Source organism: Gouania willdenowi, chromosome 3 (assembly GCF_900634775.1).
Source record: "Gouania willdenowi chromosome 3, fGouWil2.1, whole genome shotgun sequence".
NCBI classification, from domain to species: Eukaryota; Metazoa; Chordata; class Actinopteri; order Blenniiformes; family Gobiesocidae; genus Gouania; species Gouania willdenowi.
Genome location: NC_041046.1, coordinates 43,830,720 through 43,854,409, shown reverse-complemented (window position 1 = coordinate 43,854,409; position 23,690 = coordinate 43,830,720). Strand labels below are relative to the sequence as shown.

The 23,690-nt window shown below is 36.8% G+C and overlaps 1 protein-coding gene across 4 annotated transcripts in view; it reads right to left on the bottom strand.

Moving 5' to 3' along the window:
- The window catches only part of large2 (LARGE xylosyl- and glucuronyltransferase 2), a 51,656-nt gene that overhangs the window by 8,711 nt on the left and 19,255 nt on the right, over nucleotides 1-23,690 (bottom strand). For all 4 annotated transcript variants that reach the window (XM_028436215.1, XM_028436223.1, XM_028436208.1 and 1 more), the window contains 8 exons: nucleotides 12,326-12,568; nucleotides 8,178-8,467; nucleotides 7,035-7,117; nucleotides 6,418-6,541; nucleotides 4,260-4,431; nucleotides 3,174-3,278; nucleotides 2,991-3,103; nucleotides 1,488-1,613 (listed from right to left, as the gene is read on the bottom strand). In XM_028436215.1, the coding sequence (XP_028292016.1) occupies nucleotides 1,488-1,613; nucleotides 2,991-3,103; nucleotides 3,174-3,278; nucleotides 4,260-4,431; nucleotides 6,418-6,541; nucleotides 7,035-7,117; nucleotides 8,178-8,467; nucleotides 12,326-12,425 (1,113 nt within the window). In that variant the 5' untranslated portion in view covers nucleotides 12,426-12,568. The remainder of the gene's footprint in view (nucleotides 1-1,487; nucleotides 1,614-2,990; nucleotides 3,104-3,173; nucleotides 3,279-4,259; nucleotides 4,432-6,417; nucleotides 6,542-7,034; nucleotides 7,118-8,177; nucleotides 8,468-12,325; nucleotides 12,569-23,690) is intronic.

The following is a 23,690-nucleotide window of genomic DNA, read 5'->3' as shown; positions in this document are numbered from 1 at the left end:
AGAGGCAATATTGTAGTTTTCTATATCGCCAAAATAAAAAACTTGATATATCTAGAATCTCGATATATTGCCCAGTACACACACAAAAAGACTAACGGGACTGTTTTTGTCTTGATTTTCCTCCTTCAGGACCATGGACAGCAAACTGCAGATCTTATAAAACAGGGGCGTCAAATTCATTTTAGTTCAGGGGCCAAAAACGGAGCCGATTTTAGGCGTGAAAATTTGTATTTAAATCACTATTGTGCTCTAGTTTGACTTCCACGTATAAATAAATGATGAAGTGTATACAGTGACAGATTTCAGTCCCTGCAGGATCTTTAATTTCAATTTATTTGATTTTGTTACCAATTTTTGTGTAATTTAGAGAAATTTTATTGAATAATTTGAAGAAAATTACAGGATATGGGAAAAATTGAGAGTTTTTTTTAACAATTTCAGATTAAAAATGACTGTTACCATGTAGAAATGTGAGCCCTGCTAAAATTGCGGAGTTTCATTGAATGTGTGAATTATTTTGGAGATTTTTACAACTGAATTAGTTGGTCATTTACACAAGGATTCATAGTTTCTGACTTTTTGTGAAACATCTAAAAATCTCAATAACAGAAAGACTCAAATATCACTAAAAAGTTTTCTCGCTTTCATGAGGAAGTTTTTCAGATGATTCAACATTGAAATGTGTCGCAGAAGTGCGATGGAAACACGTTCTACGCAACTACACAAAGATTTTACGAGAGGTACGAGGCTCCGAAATAAGCTTCAACAGAAACACGTTTAAAGAGCATTTATACTTTGTGGAAAATATCACTTTTATTTTGGAAACACAGCTTGAAACACACGTAATGCTGCGTTCAAGGCCGCTCTGAATTAAATATTACAAATAAATACAAGAAATCTATTGAACTAAAACTACTCATTAATCATCACTTATGCTAATTTTATTATTATTATTTAAATTTTAAAAAAATAATTCGATATTTATTTAATATTATATTTATTATTATAGATAAATAATATAATATAATATAATTTTCTTAATCCATGTAATCTTTTGTAAAATCTATGTAATCTATGGATCTGTGGAGCCAAAAAAAAAAAGCTTCACAGGATTAAACTGAACTAATAATACACATTTGCATCTGGAACCCAGTTAATCCACTTATCTACCCCTGAAATAAATGCACCTACACCACAACAAAAGATAATTAAAAAAAGAACAAAGCGATAAACACACAAATCACAATATAAAGAGACGTTTCACATCACAGCAGCATGTACATAAATACACTGATTAAACATTATTCACAGAATTAACTGAAGGTTTATCAATGTTTAGCATATTTGTTTGATCTAAAATGACCCTAAAATATGAAAATTAATCTGTGCAATCAAATAAAAAGTGGATTAAAAACCTGTTTTATCAAATAAAATGTGTTTAAAGTACTAAAGTGTTTATTTAGTGTGTGTGTGTGTGTGTGTGTCACCTTGAGGTCGGACACTTCGGTGTAGCACTGCTCTGAGCGCGTGTGATCTGAGAGCTGAACGTTCCAGAAACACGGCAACTGATGAACCAGCACCGGGTTCTGCTTTATGAAGGCGTTAAAGATGTCCTGAAATCAAAAGAAATAAAGAATTAATGCAACGCAAAGCTTCACTGTCCTATAGGAACGCTAAATAAAAACCTCGATACAAATTCAAAAAGTTTCAAAAAAGCCAAGGGGCGCCATGACATGAACACGTGTCAAACTCAAGGCCCGCGGGCCAACTACGACCCGCCAGAGCCACTCGTCTGGCCCACAGGAAGATTTTGTTTAAAGTTAAAAAAAAATACAGCAAAACAGGACTTTTTTAATAAATGAACATACATGTTGATGTAGGTAGCAGTACTACATTATTTACACTAATATTAAATCGCAATTGTTTTTAAAAACCTAGAAAATTCTCAGAAATTATCCCACAGATTTCAGGCAAAGTCAAGGAATTTTGACCAATTGCTTAACATTCAGGATTTTGTTTGAATTTGTGCTTCTTTCCTTCACAAAAACATAACAAATGTATTTTGGTCCACGTTTGTGGCCCTTAAACTAAAATGAGATGCTGTAAAGCAGAGGTAGGCTACTTTTATCACAGCATCTGTAAGCATTACTACAGGAAAAAACAACGTTTTTATAGTTATTTTCTGTGATTTTCCCGCATTCTGTGTATGTTTGTTGTTTTATTGTTCTTTGTGAAACCTTGTGTGTGTTTCTGTAATATGTATGTGTATTCTTCCTGTAAAATATATGTTTTTTAGAGTCAAATCGTGTATTTGTGTGTGTGTCATTTAGTGTTTTTTGAAGTAATTTTTGTGTATTTCTCTTGTTGTTTTGCTTGTGCGTTAATACTGTGGGTTTGCAGAGTCATTTTTCATGTTTTTCTTGTCTTTTGGAACATTTTTGTTGTCATTTTCTGTAACTTTGTGTATTTTTTTGTCCATTTTTGTGTGTTTTTTAAGTATTTTCTGTGTTTTTTTCGCTTGTCTTTTAGTGTATTTTCCTGCAATGTTGTAATTCTTTGTATTTTTTTAAGTATTCTTGCTCTTGTTTTGTGTATTTTTCTGTCATTTTGTACATTTACTTTGGGGGCTGCATGAAAATAGACCGAGGGCCGCACGTGGCCCCTGGGCCACCAGTTGCCTATGAGTGGTCTACAGTGTGCCCATTTAATAATTACGGAACAATTGTGAAAAATAGAATTTTTTTGTGTTGGACATTTATTGAAATGACATTTAATGACCCAAAAACAGATTGGTACATTTGTTTTCATTCTTTATTTGTAAAACAAAACACTCCCACACACTGGCTCACTTTGGAAATCAAATTATTATTATTTTCATAATAAAACAAGTACAGAAAGTGAATACCGTTAAGTACCGATACCGAGTATATACGGAGTATCGATTGAAATGTGAAAGGTACCCACGCCTACGTCACGAGTAGTTTCCTCACCTGGTCAGCGAGCGACGTACTGAGCATGCTCATTAGCTCTCTCTCCGCCGTCAGCCTCCACGTTTGCTCCCAGCCGATTCTCCGCAGACGCTCCAGGTACAGCAGGATTACACCTGGAAACGGAACAAAAGGAAATCCGTGAAATGGAAAGACTTTAGAGCGACAGAATCTGCTTTTCTTTACCCGTGTTAAAGCCTCGTCCCAACGCCGGCCACGGTTTGTGGTTCTTCCACAGGTTCCCCAGGTACCAGTCGCTCTGGTTCTCCACCAGGCCGATCACCTGCTTATCTGACACATACAGTAAATAAAAGCCCTCCATCAGTCCATTGATTAGCATTAATCACTCATTAGCCTCCTTTACGGACCAAACATCTTCCTTCTGCTTATTCAGTGTTTTAAACTCTCAATATCTCATTCAGTTTAAATACTAATTAAATGAACTTTAATCAGGAGTTTTCTTTTAATATCATGTTTATAATCACTTTTATTGCAACATGTATAGAACAGGAAATATAAAATATATCGACACTCTTTGAGTCCCATTATAAACACATATATATTAGATATACTGTTATCATGACATATAACAGTGGTTTTCCCATAAATACCTAATAAATCTAAGCCTTGACCTTCAAAATACACCTTATTTTTTCGGGGGAAAAAAGCATAATTTGTGTTTTTTCTCATTGAAAGACTGGACAAAAAGCATAAAAATATAATGAAAATCTTTATATTTATGGTTAGGTCTGAAATTGTTGCAAAGAACCGATGTGAAAAAAGCACATTTTTTTTTTTTTTTTTTTTTAAATATGACAATTTAAAGACTTTTATGAAGGGTATCATTTTGGTATCTAAGCTCAAATAGTTTTTGTTTTTTTTCTAATAAATGCTCATAAATCTAAAAGTAATAATGCCTCAAAATCAATGTTTTCATCAATTATTGACTTACTCAAGGCTGTAATAACTTCATACCAAATATTCCACTTTGCAGCTTATTTTTTGAAAAAAAAAAAAATGCATATTTTGTGAAAAAAAAATGACAAACAACAAAAAAAATATTCAAACATAATGAAAACGTCACATCTATGGTTTGGTCTGAAGATGTTGAATAAACAAGGGGAATTCTGCTAAATGTCAACAATCAGGATAGTTCGAGACGTGACTTACTGATGATCATTTTTTGGAAATGAGTCAAGCTAGCGTCACATGTAGCTTAGCTTAGCTTAGCTTAGCTCCCAGTGCTTCTGTGATGGTCTGTGCGTTCCTTACCGGTGAACTTTCTAAAGATGCCCCACAGCTCAGCGATGTCGGTGGCAAACGTGATGTCCGTATCCAGGACGATGACCTTGGAAAGGTCGGCGGGCAAAGCTTTGGTTAGCGTTAGCTTCATCAAGCCGTAAATCCCTGAGTAGTGTTTGTTGGGTATCCACGACACCTCGGACTGAAAGAAACACAGAAACAGCACGGATGTCACACGTGTCCTCTAACAGGTCCTCATCCAGTGGCAAACAAATCGGGTTAAAGAGTCACAACTTTGGTCTGAATCAGGATTCACGAGTCACTGCTGCATAACAGCTCATGTTACATTAGACAGGAAGTAAATAAAGAATGTCACCTTTACAGAGATATGAGGATATTGCATGTTCTCATAACGATTAAAATGATTCATCTACTGATCAGATGACAAATCGTACATTTATTTGCTCTATGTTGCTATAATCTTTTAAATTTGGCCTGGGTCAAATTGCAACAAATAAAAACAATAAATAAATAAATGAATAATAAATAAATAAAAACATAAATAAATACAAATAAATAAATAAATTCCCAATGTAAAATGTAAACAGGTTCCTTACAAACAAATTAAATTGAATACATCATCACTTCAACCTTTACACAATAAAAAAGCTACAATATCTGCTGACTCATAGAGCTCATGGGCTGATATTTTATGAAACATGTTCGTGCATATGGGTCACTATTATTGTTATTGTGTATAATTTATTTATTTCCTCATTTAAATTGAAATTATTTAAAAAAATAAATAAAAAAAGCACATGAAAAGCAAAAATAGTGTTTTTACTGTTTAATATAAACCACTGCTGCTGAATCTAGTTTATTTTATATCTGATAATGAGTTACATAAAGTTATGGTTGATAAATATCTCACTGATTTACTATAATTAAACCAGATCAAGCTGACGATTTAATCATTAATTACTGAGATCATTACTATTACTACGATATTTAGGTGTAATAATATTTACATTACTGTCAATGGGACCAGCTTCGTCTGTGAACACGTGAAATATCATTAAAAATATTGCATTTCACAAGTCGGGACTGATGAATAGTCAAAATGTATTTCATATGATGTGTGACATGTTAGATTTTATCTTTGTATAAAAGTGTCAAATCTGACCATTAATAAATCTGTGGCCGTTTGTGGTTTAATGACGGTAAAATGTGGACTTTTTACTCGTCTCTTCCTTTCATGAAGTGGTTAGCATTAGCTCTTAGCCCAGTGTTATGTGTCAGTGGGTTAGCTTAGCTTAGTTAGCTAGTGTTGCTGCAGGTTCTTCTCCGTCACTGTGTTTGTGTGAACTTTGGATCTGATGGAGGAACTTAGACTGGTTCACGTTGCTGGTCTGAACCAAGTAGTGGTCCATGATGTATCGTTGCTCGTCACAGCTTTAATTGTCATTTTGAGTCGTTGTTTTACAGTTTTCACATACTTGTTGTGATTTTGTGTGTTTATGGAATCATTGTTTTTTTTTTATTATTGTGTATTTTTCTGTGATTTCTGAATAATTGTTGTTGTTTTGTATATTTTTTCAGTAATTTTGTACATTATTCTGCTGTTTTATGTGTTAATGGAGCTGTTTTGTGGATTTATGACATAATATAGTGGAGTTTTGTGCATTCTTGTAGTTAAAGAGTGTATTTTTCTGTAATTTTTTTGTGTAATAGTTGTTTTGTGTGTTTTAGCAGTAATATTGTGTCGCTTTGTATGAATGTGTTGTCATTTTGTGTGTTTTTAAGTCATTTTTTAGTTGTTATATATTCATTGTAATTTTTTTGGTTTTTTGGAGCAATTATTTTTGTATTTTTGTAGTTATTTTTGTGTATTTTTGCAGTAATATTGTGTAGTTTTGTGTATTCTTGTCACTTTGTGTGTTATTAGGGGTAAAATTGTTTAGTTTTATGAATAAACGTTATCATCTTCTATGTTTTTGGCGTAATTTTTTTGAATTTTCCTATCATTTTGTGCTGTTTTGTTGTCGGCTACATGTGGCCGTCCGTCCCTGATGTAAACAATTAATTTCATGTATAACAATGATGTAAATGATGATGTAATGGGCTGTGATCTTTGATGTGTTTAATGTGTCTCTGGTTGATCCAGTGGCTGGTGGCCGTCAGTGTTTACCTTGAGCTCGTCTGCATCGTAGAAGCTGACGTGCACAGATGGAACCATCCAGGACTGGAACAGAGCGCTGAGGATACGATGAGCCACCGTGTCAGTGATGAAGTGGAAGTGGAGAGGATTCCTCCTGAAGAGCAGAGGAGAAAACAAACATCAGGACAGATTGTGACCGTGTCCTCAGTCAGGAGAACTACGGACAGAAGAGGGATACATCTGAGCACAACGCAGTGTTTCTATCATCATTCTGTGCATTTTACTGTAATTGTTTCATATTTTGGTGGTTCTTTAGTCACTTTTTGGTCGTAATTTTGTATATTTAACACTTAATTTCTGTAATTTTGTTGTTGTTTTTCATTTTCTTGTTGTTGGTTCGTGTCTTTTTGTTGTAATTTTGTATATTATTTTATTCATTTTGTATTTAGTTTTTTTTTTTTGTATTTTTGTTGTCCTCTGACTTTTGTGTAATTTTCCACGTTTTTGTTGTTTTCGTCATTTTCGTTGTCACTTTGCACATTTCTCAGTCATTCTGTATGTTTTGATGCTTTTGCTGTTGTTTTGTTTATTGTTGTTGTGACGTCAGATGGAGGTTGGATGGAGGTCGGATGAGGACGTGGACTCACCTGTGAAACAGCACTGACTTCACCAGCGTCACCACGTCCCTGCTGGCGTTGTGACCGGCACAGACGCACGCCACGTGGATCAGCTGCAGAGACACGAGAAGAGGAAGAAGCTGAGATTAGAAAAACATCATCAGTATTCAGCGCCGTCCCCTCGCCTAAGTGTCTCGCTTGTTCTCTTACAGCACGCCGCTGAATTTATGCAGCGCCGTGTCAGTTTCCTCCGCCACACACTGAAGCTAAAAACAACTTCAAAGAAACGCCACCGTTTTTTCCTCTGATTTCACTGCCTGTCGACGCTGTAGGTCTGAATGAATGTGACGGATTCACACCAATCACCGGAAATCAGACAATTCTCCTCCTGGAACTGAATCCAATCATTGTTTGTTTGTTTATTTCACATTTTGTCTCAATCAAAACAGGCAGAAATTACAATATAGACACAGAACATACCCTCACGTACATGTTTTATATACAATATGTAAATTAAAATGTTTTTTATTAGATTTTGTTTACAGATGATTAACTTTGCAACATTCAATGCAAAAAAATATTGAATAGATTTCTTATAAAAGGTTAAAATTTAGGGAAATTTCTGTTTATTTCTTCACGAAAAAGTTCTATGCAAGTAATACGTACGTTAGTAAAACCTTTACGGACTAAAGTAAAACATTTACATATGTAAGTTATACCTTTACGTACGTTAGTAAAACCTTTACGGACTAAAGTAAAACATTTACGTACAGAAGTAAAACCTTTATGTACGTTAGTAAAAACCTTTACGGACTAAAGTAATATCTTTACAGACTGAAGAAAAACCTTTAAATACATAAGTAAAACATTTACGGACTTAAGTACAACCTTTACATATGTTACGTATGTAAGTTATACCTTTACATACGTAAATGTTTTACTTGCATATGTGAAAAGTTTTACGGACAGAAATAAAACTTTTACGTACTTTGTGAAAATGTTCATGCATTCGCTTCTCAGTTTTATGCAAACAGTCTATGTATTTATGTAAAACCTTTTTAAAAATATATATATTTACGTTACAGTGAGAGAAACCACCTGCTGTAACAGGTTTGTACGTTCCACAAGAACGTGTTTGTCAAATCAAAACTGTGTGTGTGTGCGTCGCCTCACCTCACACTTCTGGACGGACGGCGAGCGCGGACACTCTGTGTGGTTGTTCTTCTCCTCGGCCGTGTTGTCTCCATCCTCCGTCCCCGTGTCCGCCGACACGCCCCATTGCTGGTTGCCGTAGTTACCATCCGGCGGCTGAGCAGCGGTGCCTTGCGATTGGCTGAGCTGCTGTCGGATTTGCCGGTTCTCCTCCTCCACCTCGCGAACCCGCGACTCCAGCACGGCTCGCTCCATCACCTGGGCAGCGGGCGTGTCGGCAAGACACGGCGTCAGCAGCAGCGAGCGCCCGTCTGTCGGGGAAAACAAAACGCCTTTTCACACCCTCAGAAATCTCGCTCTCGTTCAGTTCTCGCACATGAGGTCAAAGGTTAGACGAGATGTAGATTCATTTTCCCGTTGGAACCTGGTATCGGTCTCCAAGGCAGAAAAGCCGAATTAGCTGCTAGCTTTACAGTTGTTAAAACAACTACACAAGTCAAAAAAAGAAACTAACAATAAAGGAAAAAACAAAAAATACAAAACAATTATAAAGTAAAAGCTTGGTAGAAGTAGCGTGAACGCAGAGGTCTGTCGCTTTGATACTGACTCTCATCGGTTTTACAAAAAGTGGTCGAAACAGCGTAAAAGCCATGGGCGTGTTTGAAGGTGGGTCGTCAGGGACATTTAGGTTTGTTGTGAAATGTGTAGAGTGACGTTTTTTGACCCCCCAGGTTGCGCACGCGCAGTTCCAGAGTGTGAAAATGCTAATATGACGTTAAAGACACGACAAGTGAGAAAAAGTTAGACTCCATGCGTATGTACAAACTGAGCTGCTGATGACACGCTTTGAAAGACGTGCAGATGTAGATTTCCTCATGAAACGCGCGTGGAGGTGAGACAGAGGCAGATCTACGTGCCTCACATCTACATTAGCTCCTTCTCACACACAAACACAAAACTTCTCCTCCTCCTCCTCCTGCCAACTCTCTGGGTCTCCTGCCAATCTCACTCTCACACGGAGAAACCGCAGCTTTCAAATCATCGACGCACAAATCCCCGGTGACATCACACGAGGCCGCGCCCGTTTTTCCTGCTCGCGCTACAAACGAGGCTTTGCTTTACAGGGTCACACGACTGAAAATTGTCTCCTCACACATGTTTCCCTCCACGTCTCCTGCGTCTTCGATCGTTGTGTAAGTGACGGACGGCGTGTGAATGTTTCCACAGAGGGACAAAGTGTGTGAGTGGAACCAAGAAAGAGCGAGAACGACTGACGGCCTCATGTTTACATCACAGCAGAGCCACAAGCATGTTATTGAATCTGATCAGAGGGTCACATGACCAACATTCGTGTCAGCATTAGAATAACGACCAATCAGAGCATTAACAGGAAACAACACAGAGAGTTTGTGTATTTTGTATAGTTTTCACATAATTTGTCTATTATTTTGGGTATTTTTGTGTACTTGCTCATTATATTGTGTATTTTTGGAGCTCGGCACGGGTTAAAAAATAGCCTGATTTTATTGGGCCAGCAAAACAGAAAATGAATAAAACAACAACAAAACAACACAAAATGACAAGAGATGATACAAAATAAGATTCCAGACAGAAAACAACACAACAATAAAATTAAACAAAAATTCACAAAAATCCTGCAAAAGCAAGTCATTTGTTTTTGTTTTGTTTTTTAACAACTACAATGCATCACAACGTAACATGTACTTCCATTTCATTTCAATGTTCATAAAAAATGACAAATTTCATGGTCAATTGGAAAATATCATCAACACCATCTCAATGACAGATTTTTGTCTAAATAATAATACAATGAAATCTGCCTGTGTATGTTTTTGCAGTCATTTTCTACATTTTTGTTTTGTATATTTTCAGATGTTTTTTTTTTTCAATCCTTTTTGTGTGTTTTTCCTTAATTTTGTAAATAAAGTTTCTATTTATATAGAGCTTTAAAACATTCTGCAGACGAAGGCAGAAATGTTGACACACCTGGGCTTTAAAAACATCCAAAAATAAATGATGTTTTGAGTTTAAAAAACGTATATATTTGAGATTTGAACTATTTTGAGTAGTTTTTTTGTATGTTTTTGTTTAAAGTTGTTTTGTGTGTTTTTAAACAGTTCTTGAACAGTTTTTCTGTACTTTTTGCCACTTTGCACATTTATGTTGGAGCCACAAAACTAATGTTGGTGACGACAAGTTGAATAAATCTGGAGTTTATTCTTCATAAAACTCTAAATGTGTTGATAGTGAATGATTTCTGAGCTGAAGTGGATCGTTCACACCGACAAATGTCATCAGTCATTCTCACACACGCCCCATCGTTCCCGATGTGAGATGTTTTTTAGTGCGTGACGCTGCTAGCCTCAGCGTTAGCGTTAGCACCGAGATATCGTAGAAGAACAGGTGGAGGCTACAGTCACGCCGTAGGCACAAATCATAGTGATAATGGTAGTTTAAAGTGGGACATTAGGGAGCACAGTCATCCAGAGAGAAGCCTCAGCCACACACACACACACACACACACACGTTACAGAACCAAACTGCTGCTGCTGCTACAGCTGAGCTGATGTTCCTCAGCCGTTATAATAATCAGCTCTAAACATGATTTATTCTCCTCTCACACACACGCAGTTTCACTTTTTGGCAAAAAACCACACGAGGGTGTCGACGAGGACGTAAAAACCCACAGCGTCAACGTTTCCTGCCATCAATCTTCTTCTCCTCCTTTATCACCAGTTTATTCAGAGCAGAAGAAGAAGAGGAGGAAGAGGAAGAAGAGGAGGAGGAAGAGGAAGAAGAGGAGGAAGAGGAAGAAGAGGAGGAAGAAGAAGAGGAAAGCAGCAGCACACACACACACACACACACACACACACACACACACACACACACACACACACACACACACACACACACACACACACACACACACACACACACACACACACACACACACACACACACACACACACACACACACACACACACACACACACACACACACACACACACACACACACACACACACACACAAACACAGGGCAACAACAACAGAGGAAAACAAACACAATGGATGGATGTATAGACTGACTGATGGATGAGCAGATGGATGTATAGATGGATGGTTGATGGACATGCTAATGCTAATGCTAGCGGTGAGCAGCAGCCCAGACACTGGATTTTTGTCCCTGAGGAGAAACCATTGACATTTGAGCAACTTCCCTCTAGGCTGTTCTAGAATACGACATCTAGGATCCAAGAAGAGCAACGCAACACAGGAAACATGGACTCAGGAAGAGCAACGCAACGCAGGAAACATGGACCTTCTACCACAACCTCAGCAGAAGTCAGAAAAACACACTTTATGTGTAGAAGAAAATGAGCTGAATCTCCTGAAATAATGTCCTAATGTAATCATCTAATCTAGGACAAAAAGACCAAAATGGCAAGTGTTACTATTACTATTTTAAAATTATTCCTATTGTTTTATTTTGAAAAATCAAGCAGGAATTTAAACACAATTTGTCTTCGTAAACGGGTAGGCTAATGTTAGCTTAGCAAGTGTAGCAAACGACTGAATCTCAAACCTCACATGAAATCTAGTCTTTGAAACAAAATGAAGGAGACTGCTCAACTCAAGGTCCGGGGGCCAAATCCGGCCTTTTAGAGCATCCAATTCAGCCCACAGAAGACATTAAAAACGATAAAGAAAACATGATTTATTGTGTATATTACCAAATAATTCAATTAGGGCCTCAAAGTTTTCCCACATGCTTAAATAACATGAATGCAGTCATTTTTTATCGCAAATTATGGAAAGAAATCTCACATTTTTCCAAAAATCTTGCAATTTCTCACAAATAATTCCACTAAATTACACAAATGATATGGTTATAATATATATATATTAAATAATAATATCCATATAACAGAACCTCACGTGCATGTTTTCTATCAATATCACACATTCACTCTATTTCTTCCTGTAAACATGCAGAAAAACGAGAAAAAAAATCTACATAAAACTTCCCCTTCTGAAATGAAAATATCTCTAAGATAAAAACTATAATGTCACACCCTTCTAGCAGATTTTAACCCCATAGCGCGTCAAATCTCCGTAATCTGGTGTTATTTCATGGTCTCGTACTCACTCTCCAGGTTTCCTGCCAGCAGGTAGAACCAGGTGAAAAGGACGATGGCCGTGAGCGACGCCACCAGCAGTTTGAGGCGTCCGCGGCACAGCAGGTTCATGGTGGGTGGGCTGACGGCGTCTGGGGGGAGGGGGGATTGGGTAAAGGTGAAAAGGGGGAGGGGTAGAGGGAGGGAGGGAGGGATAGGGAGGACGGATCAGGTCGGACTCAGCTCCTCATCCACACCCAGCAGCATCTTTTCATCTGTGGAGAAGGTGATTATTATTATTACCACCCAAACCAACAATAAATATGTTATTAGTGCAGCAATTTAAACTTGAATTAGTCTTTTAATTAAAGCCAAAAATGTGCAACAAAGGAGAAGAGAGCACATTTAAAGAAATCATCCACTGTTTGTACAAATGTGGCCTAAAACCTTCTAAATGTCCTTATTAGTAGATCTACAGTATGTCTATCAAAACACATTATTATGAACCATATTAATCATGTGATTGATGATGTCACACGGCCCCACTGCCTGTAATTAGCCCATTGTTTACTATTGGAGTGAAAACCTGATTTTTAAATCGTTTAACAGATTTTTCAGTCACAACAACAACTTGTGCTGCTTGTGTTTCTCTAAAAAAACAGGAAAAGTTAAAGATGTTGATGTAAACCTCTGTTGTTTACAGAAAAAATCAGTGACCGCAGGGTGCGACAGTTCCAACTCTGAGGCTTGGTAGTAGACAGTGAAGCAGAGAAGAAGAGCTCTCCTAAGGGATCTTTATCTCTCCCTTAAACAGTGCGCTGACACGCTCTGGTGGCTGAAGTTAAGCAAATAAATGAAGGACAGTTGAGTTGAAGACACACAAACCCTGAGAACAGAAGTCCTTTTGGGCGGGAGTCTGTGATGTAATCGCTAACTCAGAACACTGTTTAAGGGAGAATAAAGGTCCCTTAGGAGAGCTCTTCTTCTCTGCTTCATTGTTCTCTCCGAAACCATAAAGTTTGAACTGTCCCCACCTACGGTCATAGATGATTTTTCTGGTCATAAATGTTTTTATTATCTTTCTGCAAACAACAGAGGTTTTTACATCAAAATTCTTAACTTTTCCTGTTTTTTTGAGAAACTAAAAACACCACAAGTTGTTATTGTGACTGAAAAAGCTACAAAATGATCTAAAAATCAGGCTGAATGTTTCACTCCAATAGAAAACAATAGGATGTTTACAGGCAGTGGGGCCGTGTGACATCATCAATCACATGATTTCAAAACACTAAAACTGTAAAATAGTCCCATTATTAAAAGGAAATTAAATGAATATAATATGTTTTGTTAGTCATAGATCTAAGTACATTTGAGGCCAATGTTGGATCATTTTAATCTACATCTAAAATCACAAAACTAATTCTAAATCTTCTTCTGCATTGATTTACATTAATAAATCTAAATAAATAAAACCCGTCCTTGTGCTGGACCATCTCTCTCTGTGTTTTTGTTTTACTGCAGGATTAATTAATCCCTCATTAATTAAACAGATGCTCACAGAGAAACCAGAGCAGGGAGGAGAAGCTCCAAGGTTCAACCAAACCACGCAGAGCAGAAGCTAACGTTACACATCACTGCCACTCATTGTTTAATGACTCACCGCCAGGCTTTCTTTTATCCTCTCACTGAAGCCTTTAAAGCACTTGTTTGGACTCAATATTCATGAAAGGAAACAAGGATTAAAGTTTAAGGAAACCAAACACATTATTTTCAGAGCAGCACTGCTTCACCACGCAACGTTTCATCCAAAAATCAAACTCAAGTGCAGCAAAGCTCTCCTTTTAAGGTCCTGGTTTAGGATAAATGTGTCAAAATAAAGGTGCAGCTATCTCATTAGCTCGTATGAAAATGGAAAAACATTTGTCTCTTTAAAGCAACAACAACAGCTCGTCAACGTCCAGGGGTCGTTACAAAGAGGGGGCTTGTCCAGGATCTCACTTTGTCCCCAGCTTGTTTAAAGAGAGAAAAACGTTGTTTTAAGGCCTAAAGCTACTGGAGACAATGAGACAGTGTAGGCCTTATTGACACCGTGGGAAAAGTGTGGTGCAATGCATTGTGGGATATGGAGTTCCATAAACTATGAATCTGTCATAACCACATTTGTTTATTTATCTGAATAATATTCACTGTTATCCAGGAAGTTTATTATTATTTGTGCCATAGTATATATTGTTTTAATGAGAAATAAAATAGGTTAAAAGTGATCGAAAATGGTGGAAACGGTGGTGAAATGAGATTTTAAAAACTACAGAAATTGGTTAAAAGTTAATATTGTTTTAAACAGGCAAATAATGGGCATGATAAATGGTGAATGTGGTTAAATTGGTAAAAACATGTGTGACATTAGGTGAAAAGGGTTGAAATGTCTCGAAAGTGGGAAAATGTGCAGAAAAGTATAAACATGGCAATAAAAAGTGATAAAAATAGGTTAAAATATGGTGTAAAAATAAGCAAAAATTGGCTCAGAAAGACATTTTTGGAATAGAGCTTTTTACCCTCATATTATTACAAGTTTTTTCTTATATTATGACAAGTTTTTTTCAGAATATTACAATACACCACTGTAATGTTTTGACATTTTAATAACATATGTTTCTATTGTTTATGTACTGATAGTTTTACTTAGAATCATCTGCGTTTATGTTTATAATGTTTTTTAGTTTTATTCAGCCTTTATTGGATCACTCTCATTCATAACATAATAAATTCCCCTGGTGATCATTACAGTGATTCTGATTCTGTTAAATTAACCCCATTTGGCAGTGTTTTTTTATGTTACTGCCATCCTCTATTTTTTATTTTAAAAAAATAGTTTTCCATGTTAAAATGGATAAAAATCATATATTTCTGCTGGTTGTGGTTAAAATAAATGCGTATTTCTATGATGTAACCTTTTAATGTGTATTGCAGTGCATTATGAATGGAATTGGTGACGTGAGCACCTGCTGTGGTCATAATGTTACGGCCTACCAGGATTTACATCCTGACTCACTTGTTATCGTGACGAAGCAGAGCTGCCACGTTACTTTTAATTAGCTCGACTCCTCACTTCCTCCTACAAACGCACTTTTAAAACGACAGAGCTGTAAAAACCACCTCGCGGCCGTTCCTCACTTTTATGTTTCTGCGTAATCAAACACGACAACCTGACGCCGCCACGGCACTGATGTGTTTTCAGGAGCAGACTGAAGGACAGGTAGTGTGTGTGTGTGTGTGTGTGTGTGTGTGTGTAAACACAAAAGGACAAGCAAATTACACAAAATGAAAAGAAAAATTACAAAAAAAAGCCACAAAATGACTCGAAAAACATTCAAAATGACAAGAAAATACATAAAATGACAACAAAAAAATACAAAATGACAAAAAAAATCCATGAAATGACGTTACATTGCACGAGACGATGACATATCTACATAAAATTACAACAAAAATACACAAAAACATTAAAATTATATAAAATGACTTCAAAATCGCACAAATGAACATTAACCATAAAAAAATACGAAGACACATTATGACTCTAAAAAACACACAATGCATTGTTGTGTGTTTTTTGTCGCTTTGTGACAAAAAATGACAGAAAAATACATTAAAGGGATCCAAAATGTAACAAAATTAAAAAAAACATACATAACACAACATACACTATATGACTCTAAAAACACACACACAACTAAAATACACAAAATGATGGAAAAATATATAAAATGACTCAAAAATCACATGAAATAAACACACAAAATGTACAAAATAAAAAAATACACAATATTACTAGAAAAAACACAGAATGACAGAAAAATATAGACAATGATTTAAACATTCCACAAAATGACTTCAAAGACAGAAAAAACAACAAAAATTAACAGTTATGAAAAAAAATACATAAAATGAAAACGAAATTACTCAAAGTGACTCCAAAAACAAACCAAATGACTAAATATAACAAATTTTGTTCTTCCTTGTATTAATGCTCAGATTAGTAAATCATTTATTTTGACATTATTTCATCTTAATTTTTTAAAATTAAAAAACACATTTGGTCCCAAACTTTGAAAACTTACGAGTATTAATGTGTTAAAAGTTTAAAACCTTTGATTTCAGATCAATGGACTTTTCAAACAGGAAGTGAACAGACGGAGGCGTTTGATGGCTGAAGTGGGCGTGTCCTCTAAGGTGTGTGTGTGTGTGTGTGAGGATCAGAAGCAGAGCAGACACCCCTCATCATAACTCTCCCTCTATCTCACGTACAAGTTCCCCCGTCCGTACGTGGAGATGATTTATGAGTTCATTAGAGGCGACGCACAGGAAGGAGTGAAAAGGTGCTGAGACAGCAGGAATAAAAAGAAAAGGAGGCGTGAGATAACAGAGGAAGAGGAGGAGGAGGAAGAATCTCCAGGTCTGTTTATCTCCACAATGAGGAAGAAGAATAAAGTCAAACATGTTGGTGTCATAAACCTATTTCTGTGTCGGGATGTTCGTCCATTTTCCTTCATCACAGAATGTTACCAGACATTTTTCACAGTAAAATACTTTGGTCTATTGCAGACATGTGCAACTGTTGGGCCGGGGGCCACACGCGGTCCAATGTCTAATTTTGTGCGGCCCCCGAAACCAATGCATAAAATAACTACAAAAGTGCACAAAACGACAAGAAAATACATTAAATGAACACAAAACTACACAAAATGTCTCCAAAAACACATCAAATGACAATTGAGAAAAAAATGAAAAACAGAACGACATAAAAGTGAAATATTTTCTGGAGTCATTACGTAAATATTTCTCTGATTTTGTGTGTTTTTTTTGGTTATTTTGAGTATTTTTGGAGTCATTTTAATAATAAATAATAATAATTTAATTTTAAAAGGGGCCACCCAAGGACACTTTACAATAAAAACATAATAATAAAAACAGTGCAATATATAAAAACTGTAAATTACAAAAAAGAGGAAAAAAATATATTTTGTAAATATTTCTCTCACTTTGTGTATTTTTGTTCTCATTTTGTGTGATTTTCAATACATTTCATTTATTACTTTGTCATTTTGGATTTTTTTCTCTTTATTTTGTGTTTTTGGAGTCGTTACGTGCATTTTCTTCTTGTCTTTTTGTTTTTTTCCTGTAATTTTGTCAATTTTTTTTGTCATTTTGTGTATTTTTGTCATTTAATTCTTTCTGTTTTGGGGCCACACATAATTAGTCCACGTGCTTCCTGTGGCCCCCCGAGCCTCCAGTTTCCCATGTCTGCATTAAAGCCACGTACTCCATCATGGTGGGACGTAGAGGAAGAAAAGTAAAGAGCACAAAGGTGGTGTGAAGGAGGTAAAAGTGAAGATACATATCTGTGTGTGTGTGTGTGTGTGTGTGTGTGTGAGGACAACAGAGGACACGAGGGCTGTAAACAGAAGACAGACGATAAAAAGCAAGATTGAACCTGATTAGAGGAAAACGTGGACAGAGACGAAGGAGGTGGAGCTGAAGAAGCCTTTACTGCTCGTAAACACCCAGACAAAGGTGTTCTAGTGAAGGTCAGTGTCACTGAGGAGGAGGAGTTTAACCTCCAGCTTCTGTTCACTACAAACAATGTGGATCAAACTCCTAAAGCTCAGATAATAACGGACAGTTTAAAAAAAACAACCCTCACTGTTAAAACAACACCTGGATAATAACGTTAAAATAAAGTAATGTGAGTAGATTTCACCTCTGACTGGTTTCTCCCACACAACCAGTCAATTGTTCCATCGATTCTCTGTAAACCAACATTTTCAGCCCATTTTTGCCCTTTTTCTGCAACAACACCAACCTCGCCATATTTTAACCTATTTTTATCACCTTTTATTGCCATATTTTGATCTTTTTTTGTTTTTTTTCTACATTTCTCCCATTTCTGACACTTTTCCATCAAATTTCAATGCCTTTTCTGCACATTTTTTTTCCACTTTCAAAACATTTTCAACACTTAACCTCTTTTCACCAGTTTAACCACATTCACCATTTATCATGCCCATTATTTGCCAGTTTAAACTAATTGTTCCTAGTTTTTGTCCTCTCTAATTTACAACTTTCAACCAATTTCTGTGGTTTTTAAAATCCTATTTCGCCATCATTTTCAATCACTTTGAACCCTTTTAATTTCTGATTAAAACAATGATTTACATCTTTAATTTGACTGCATATTATGGCACAAAAAATCATAAACTTATATTATTCAGATAAATAAACAAATGTGGTTATCACAGATTCATAGTCTACGGAGCTCCATATCCCACAATGCATTGCACCAAACTTTTCCCACAATGTCAATAAGTCTCCACATCTTTCTAAAAATGTTTTATAGCAAATGATCTTTAATGAATTAATCTATGAGGCCTACACTGTCTTATCATTGTCTATAGCTTCTACATCACATTTTAATGTCTTTTCTGCACATTTTTCCTTTTTCCAGACATGTTCAGCACTTATAAACCCTTTCCACCACTTTTACCACCTAAACCTTGCATATGTTATTTCATTATTGTCACCTTTAACCTCTTTTAACTATAAATTTAACCACATCCACAACTTGTCATGCCCATTTTAAACTAATTTGTTTCTACTTTTTAAATTACCCCCACTGCCCTTCCCCCATTTCTACCACTTTAAAAAACTCATTTTTACCACTTTTTCTGTCTGTTTTTATCCACTCTAATTTCCAACTACTAATCAATTTCTATGTTTTTTTAAATCCCATTTTCACCACCTTTTCCATCATTTTTGGTCACTTTGAACACATTTTATTTCTGATTAAATCAAGGATTTCCATCTTTTAGATGACTATAATAATAATAGTAAACACAGTGGAAATTATTCAGAGAACTTTTGTTGTAATTAGTACTAAATACATTTCAATGCCTTTTCTGCACATTTTCCACCACTTTTCCACCTAATGTCACATACTGTATGTTGTCCAATTATTGTCACTTATTAACCACATTCATTTTTGGCAAGCCCATATTTGCCAGTTTAAAGTATGATAATTGTTCTTACTTTTTTAATTACATTATCCCAACCCCCCCTCGCCCAACTTCTGCCGATAATGACACTTTTAACCCCTTTTTTTTAACCACTTGTTCTGTCTGTTTTAACCCACTCTAATTTGCAACTTTTAGCCAATTTCCGTGTGTTTTTAAAATCCAATATCACCTCCTTTTCCATCATTTTTGGTCACTTTTAACCCATATTATTTCATATTAAAACATGCCATATTTTAACCTATTTTCATCCCTTTTTCTTGCCATATTTTTGCTCCTTTTAATACATTTTTGCTACATTTCTCCCATTTCTGACAATTCTACATCATATTTTAAGATGTGTTCAGCACTTATAAACCCTTTCCACCTAATGTCACATATGTTGACCCATTATTGTCACTTTTAAGCTCTTTTAACCATATTTCATGCTTATTTTTGCCAATTTAACCACATCCACAATTTGTCATGCCCATTAATTACCAGTTTAAACTAATTCTTCCAATATTGACACTTTGAACTATTTTTTCCCACTTTGTCTGTTTTGATCCACTCTAATTTGCAACTTTTAACCAATTATTGTGTTTTAAAAAAATCCAATTTCACCTCCTTTTCCACCATTTTTAGTCAGTTTGAACCCATATAATAATAATACATGTTCCTGGATAACAGTGGATATTATTCAGATGAATAAATAAATGTGGTTATCACAGATTCATAGAACAATGGACCATCATTTTACTGACTTTATGGATGGACCCCAAGAATCTGACCCCCTTTATTCCCCCTTATAGATGGTCCTGTCTCCACATGACTGTTGTCTGTTCAACCACCTTCAGCTACAGTGGGGGTCCCCGCTCTCTGGGACCTTTATTTTGGAGGGTCCCCACTCTCTGGAACCTTTATTTTGGAGGGTCGTGGGGTTAAAAAGTTTGAGAACCACTCGTTTTGACGAATAACTTATTGAAAACATTTTATTCTACTCGCTAAAGTAACAACAATTCTCGCAGTGCAAAGGAAAAGCAGTGGGAGGCTAACAGAAGCTAACCGCTATAAATAATGGATCCACCCCTAAAGGGCCCCCATGTTGTGTTTGACCTTTGACCCCTACAGCAGTCGTTGAAGTACAGACAGGAAACATGAATATAATCTCTGCACAAACATGCATTACATTATTGGGTTATGAAACTTTCATTTGGAACTGATTTTAAAACCATTTTCCAAAACACCATGAAAAGCATGCAGTGAGAAAAACACATTATGATATATTTTTTTTTTTTTTTTTTTTTTTTTTTTTTTTTTTTTTTTTTTTTTTTTTTTTTAAAGGATTTTTTTTGGCTCCAGTGGCCTTCACATGACAGCCGCCTGACAGGAAAGGGGCCAGAGAGAGCAGGGAATGACACGCAGGAAAGGGTCCCAGGCCGGGAATCGAACCTGGACCCGCTGCAGGTGAGGAACCACGGCCTCTGCACATGGGGCGGGCGCTCTACCCACCGAGCCAAACACCGCCCCTTTATGATATATTTTTAATGGTTTTATAATGAGGGAGAATCTGTGAATAATGATATTTGATAAAAGCATGAATAGAATTCAATAAAAGGTTGGATCAGATGGGTTTTTAAAAATGCATCCATCATTAGTTCCTAATGGAAAAAATAAACTGTAAAAAGTGCATTAACTCGACTAAAAACATTAATTAATGGGTACATTAAATTAACTTTAAATGTAAAAATAAAAAGTTCATTTTGGTGATAAATAATGTAGCAAAATGGGAACAAAAAACATCCATTTTTAACTGGATCGTTTGAGTCCTGATTCTTTTTATGAGCAGATGTTTTGAATCTTTTCATTTTATTAAGATCCTCATTAGCTTCTGAAATATCAGTCGCTATTATTACTGGGGTCTCATAGAACACACACACACACACACACACACACACGCGCACACACGCGCACACACGCGAACGACTCTTTTTGTGTCTTCTGAGCAGATGTTTTGAGTCCCGACTCTTTCGAGTCCTGTACCCAGATCGTTTGAGTCCTGACTGCTTTCGTGTCTTGATGTTTTGAGTCCTTTGAGTCCTGAGTGTTTGCGTTGGTTAATAATGATTCTTTCAGTGAATCGATTCCTCTGAATCCTTTATCCCTTTGTGGTTATCCGTCTGTAGTCATGAAGTCCTTTGAGAGGCTGGTTCTGAGCCACCTGAAAAAGATCACAGGACCCCTGCTGGACCCCCTGCAGTTTGCCTATCGGGCAAACAAGTCAGTGGAGGATGCAGTCAACATTGGACTGAACTACATCCTGCACCACCTCGACTCCCCAGGGACCTACGCTAGGATCCTGTTTGTGGATTTCAGCTCTGCATTCAACACCATCATCCCGGACATCCTTCACCAGAAACTCACCCAGCTCACAGTGCCGGCCTCCACCTGTCAGTGGATCACCAACTTCCTGACTGACAGGAAGCAGCAAGTAAGGCTGGGAAGCATCACATCTGGCACCCGGTCACTCAGCACTGGCGCCCCCCAGGGGTGTGTTCTCTCCCCACTGCTATTCTCCCTCTACACCAATGACTGCACCTCAGGGGACCCCTCTGTGAAACTCCTGAAGTTTGCAGATGACACCACCGTCATCGGTCTCATCCGGGACGGGGACGAGTCTGCCTTCAGACGGGAGGTGGAACAGCTGGATCTCTGGTGCAGTCAGAACCACCTGGAACTGAACCCGTTCAAGACCGTGGAGATGACAGTGGACTTCAGAAGAAATCCCCCCCCACTCCCCCCCCTTACCATTTTAAATAGGGAATTGGCTACCGTGGACTCCTTCAGGTTCTTGGGATCCACAATCTCACAGGACCTGAAGTGGACCTCCCACATAGACTCAACCAGGAAAAAGGCACAGCAGAGGATGTACTTCCTGCGTCAGCTGAGGAAGTTCAACCTGCCCCAGGAGCTGCTGATCATGTTCTACACCTCCATCATTCAGTCTGTTCTGTGCACCTCCATCACTGTCTGGTTTGGATCTTCAACCAAACTAGACAGACACAGACTACAAAGGATAGTCAGGACTGCAGAAAAGATCATTGGTGTTGATCTGCCCTCCATCCAAGACTTATACCTGTCCAGGGTCAGGAAACGGGCAGGTAGCATCACTGCAGACCCCTCCCACCCTGCACACAATCTGTTTAAACTCCTCCCCTCTGGCAGACGCTACAGATCACTGTACAAAACAACCCGCCATAAAAACAGTTTCTTCCCCCAGGCTGTCACTCTGATCAACACTAAACAGTCAAAGAGTGTCAGTCCTGTTTCTGTGAAAAAACCCTGGAACCAAACATAACAACCCTGGATCAATCTGACACTGAGAATGTTCATGTACATATCTTTAATTTAAATGTTCTCCTGCACTACTTATCAATGCTCTACTGCACTATTTTCCTTTTATTATTATTATATTTTATTATTATCTTTCTTTTCTATTATTTTCCTTCTTTTATCTTATTTTTTAATTTTTATTTTGTATCTATTTAATTATTTTTTATATTATTATTATTATTATTATTATTATTATTATTATTATTATTATTATTATTATTATCATCTTGTTATTTGCACATTCTAGTCTAACTACTGTTTATATTTATACTTATGTTTATACTTATTTTCATCTTTTCTAGCTGATTGTTTATTGTTGAAAAATTTTTGTTTTCACTATTGGAGAGAGCACAGTTGACCGAGTCAAATTCCTCGTGTGTACAACATACACTTGGCGAATAAAGATGATTCTGATTCTGATTCTGATGATTCTGATTATAGTGAGTTTAAGGACGTTCCATCCTCTGTGTTCTCAGCACACGACCTCTCAGAAGTTATCCACTACAAAGATGTGAGTCTTTAACTCGGATCGTTCAATAACAGACCAGTCGTAACATGGTTGAGCCTGTCAGTCCATCTGCAGGGCTTAATCAGGGATATTCCTGATTAAGGGACTAATCATCAATTTGACTGTTTTCCTTGTCATTTTCTTGTCATTTTGTGTGTTTTTGGAGACATGTTAGAACGTATTTTTGTGTATTTTGTTGCTCTCTTGTGTATCAGTTAATAAGTTATTGGAGTCCAGTGAGTTTTGGATTAATTAGGTGTGTTTTTGGAGTCATTTTGTGTAAAAAGCTGTAAGTGTCATTATTCATAGATCATTGTTTTATAATTCCTGCCCATTTTAGATGAGTCACAAAATGACTCCTGAATAGTGTGTGTGTGTGTGTGTGTGTGTAATTACACTACACTCCTGTGAGCACATGCTGGACATTGTTGGATCGCGTTTCCACGC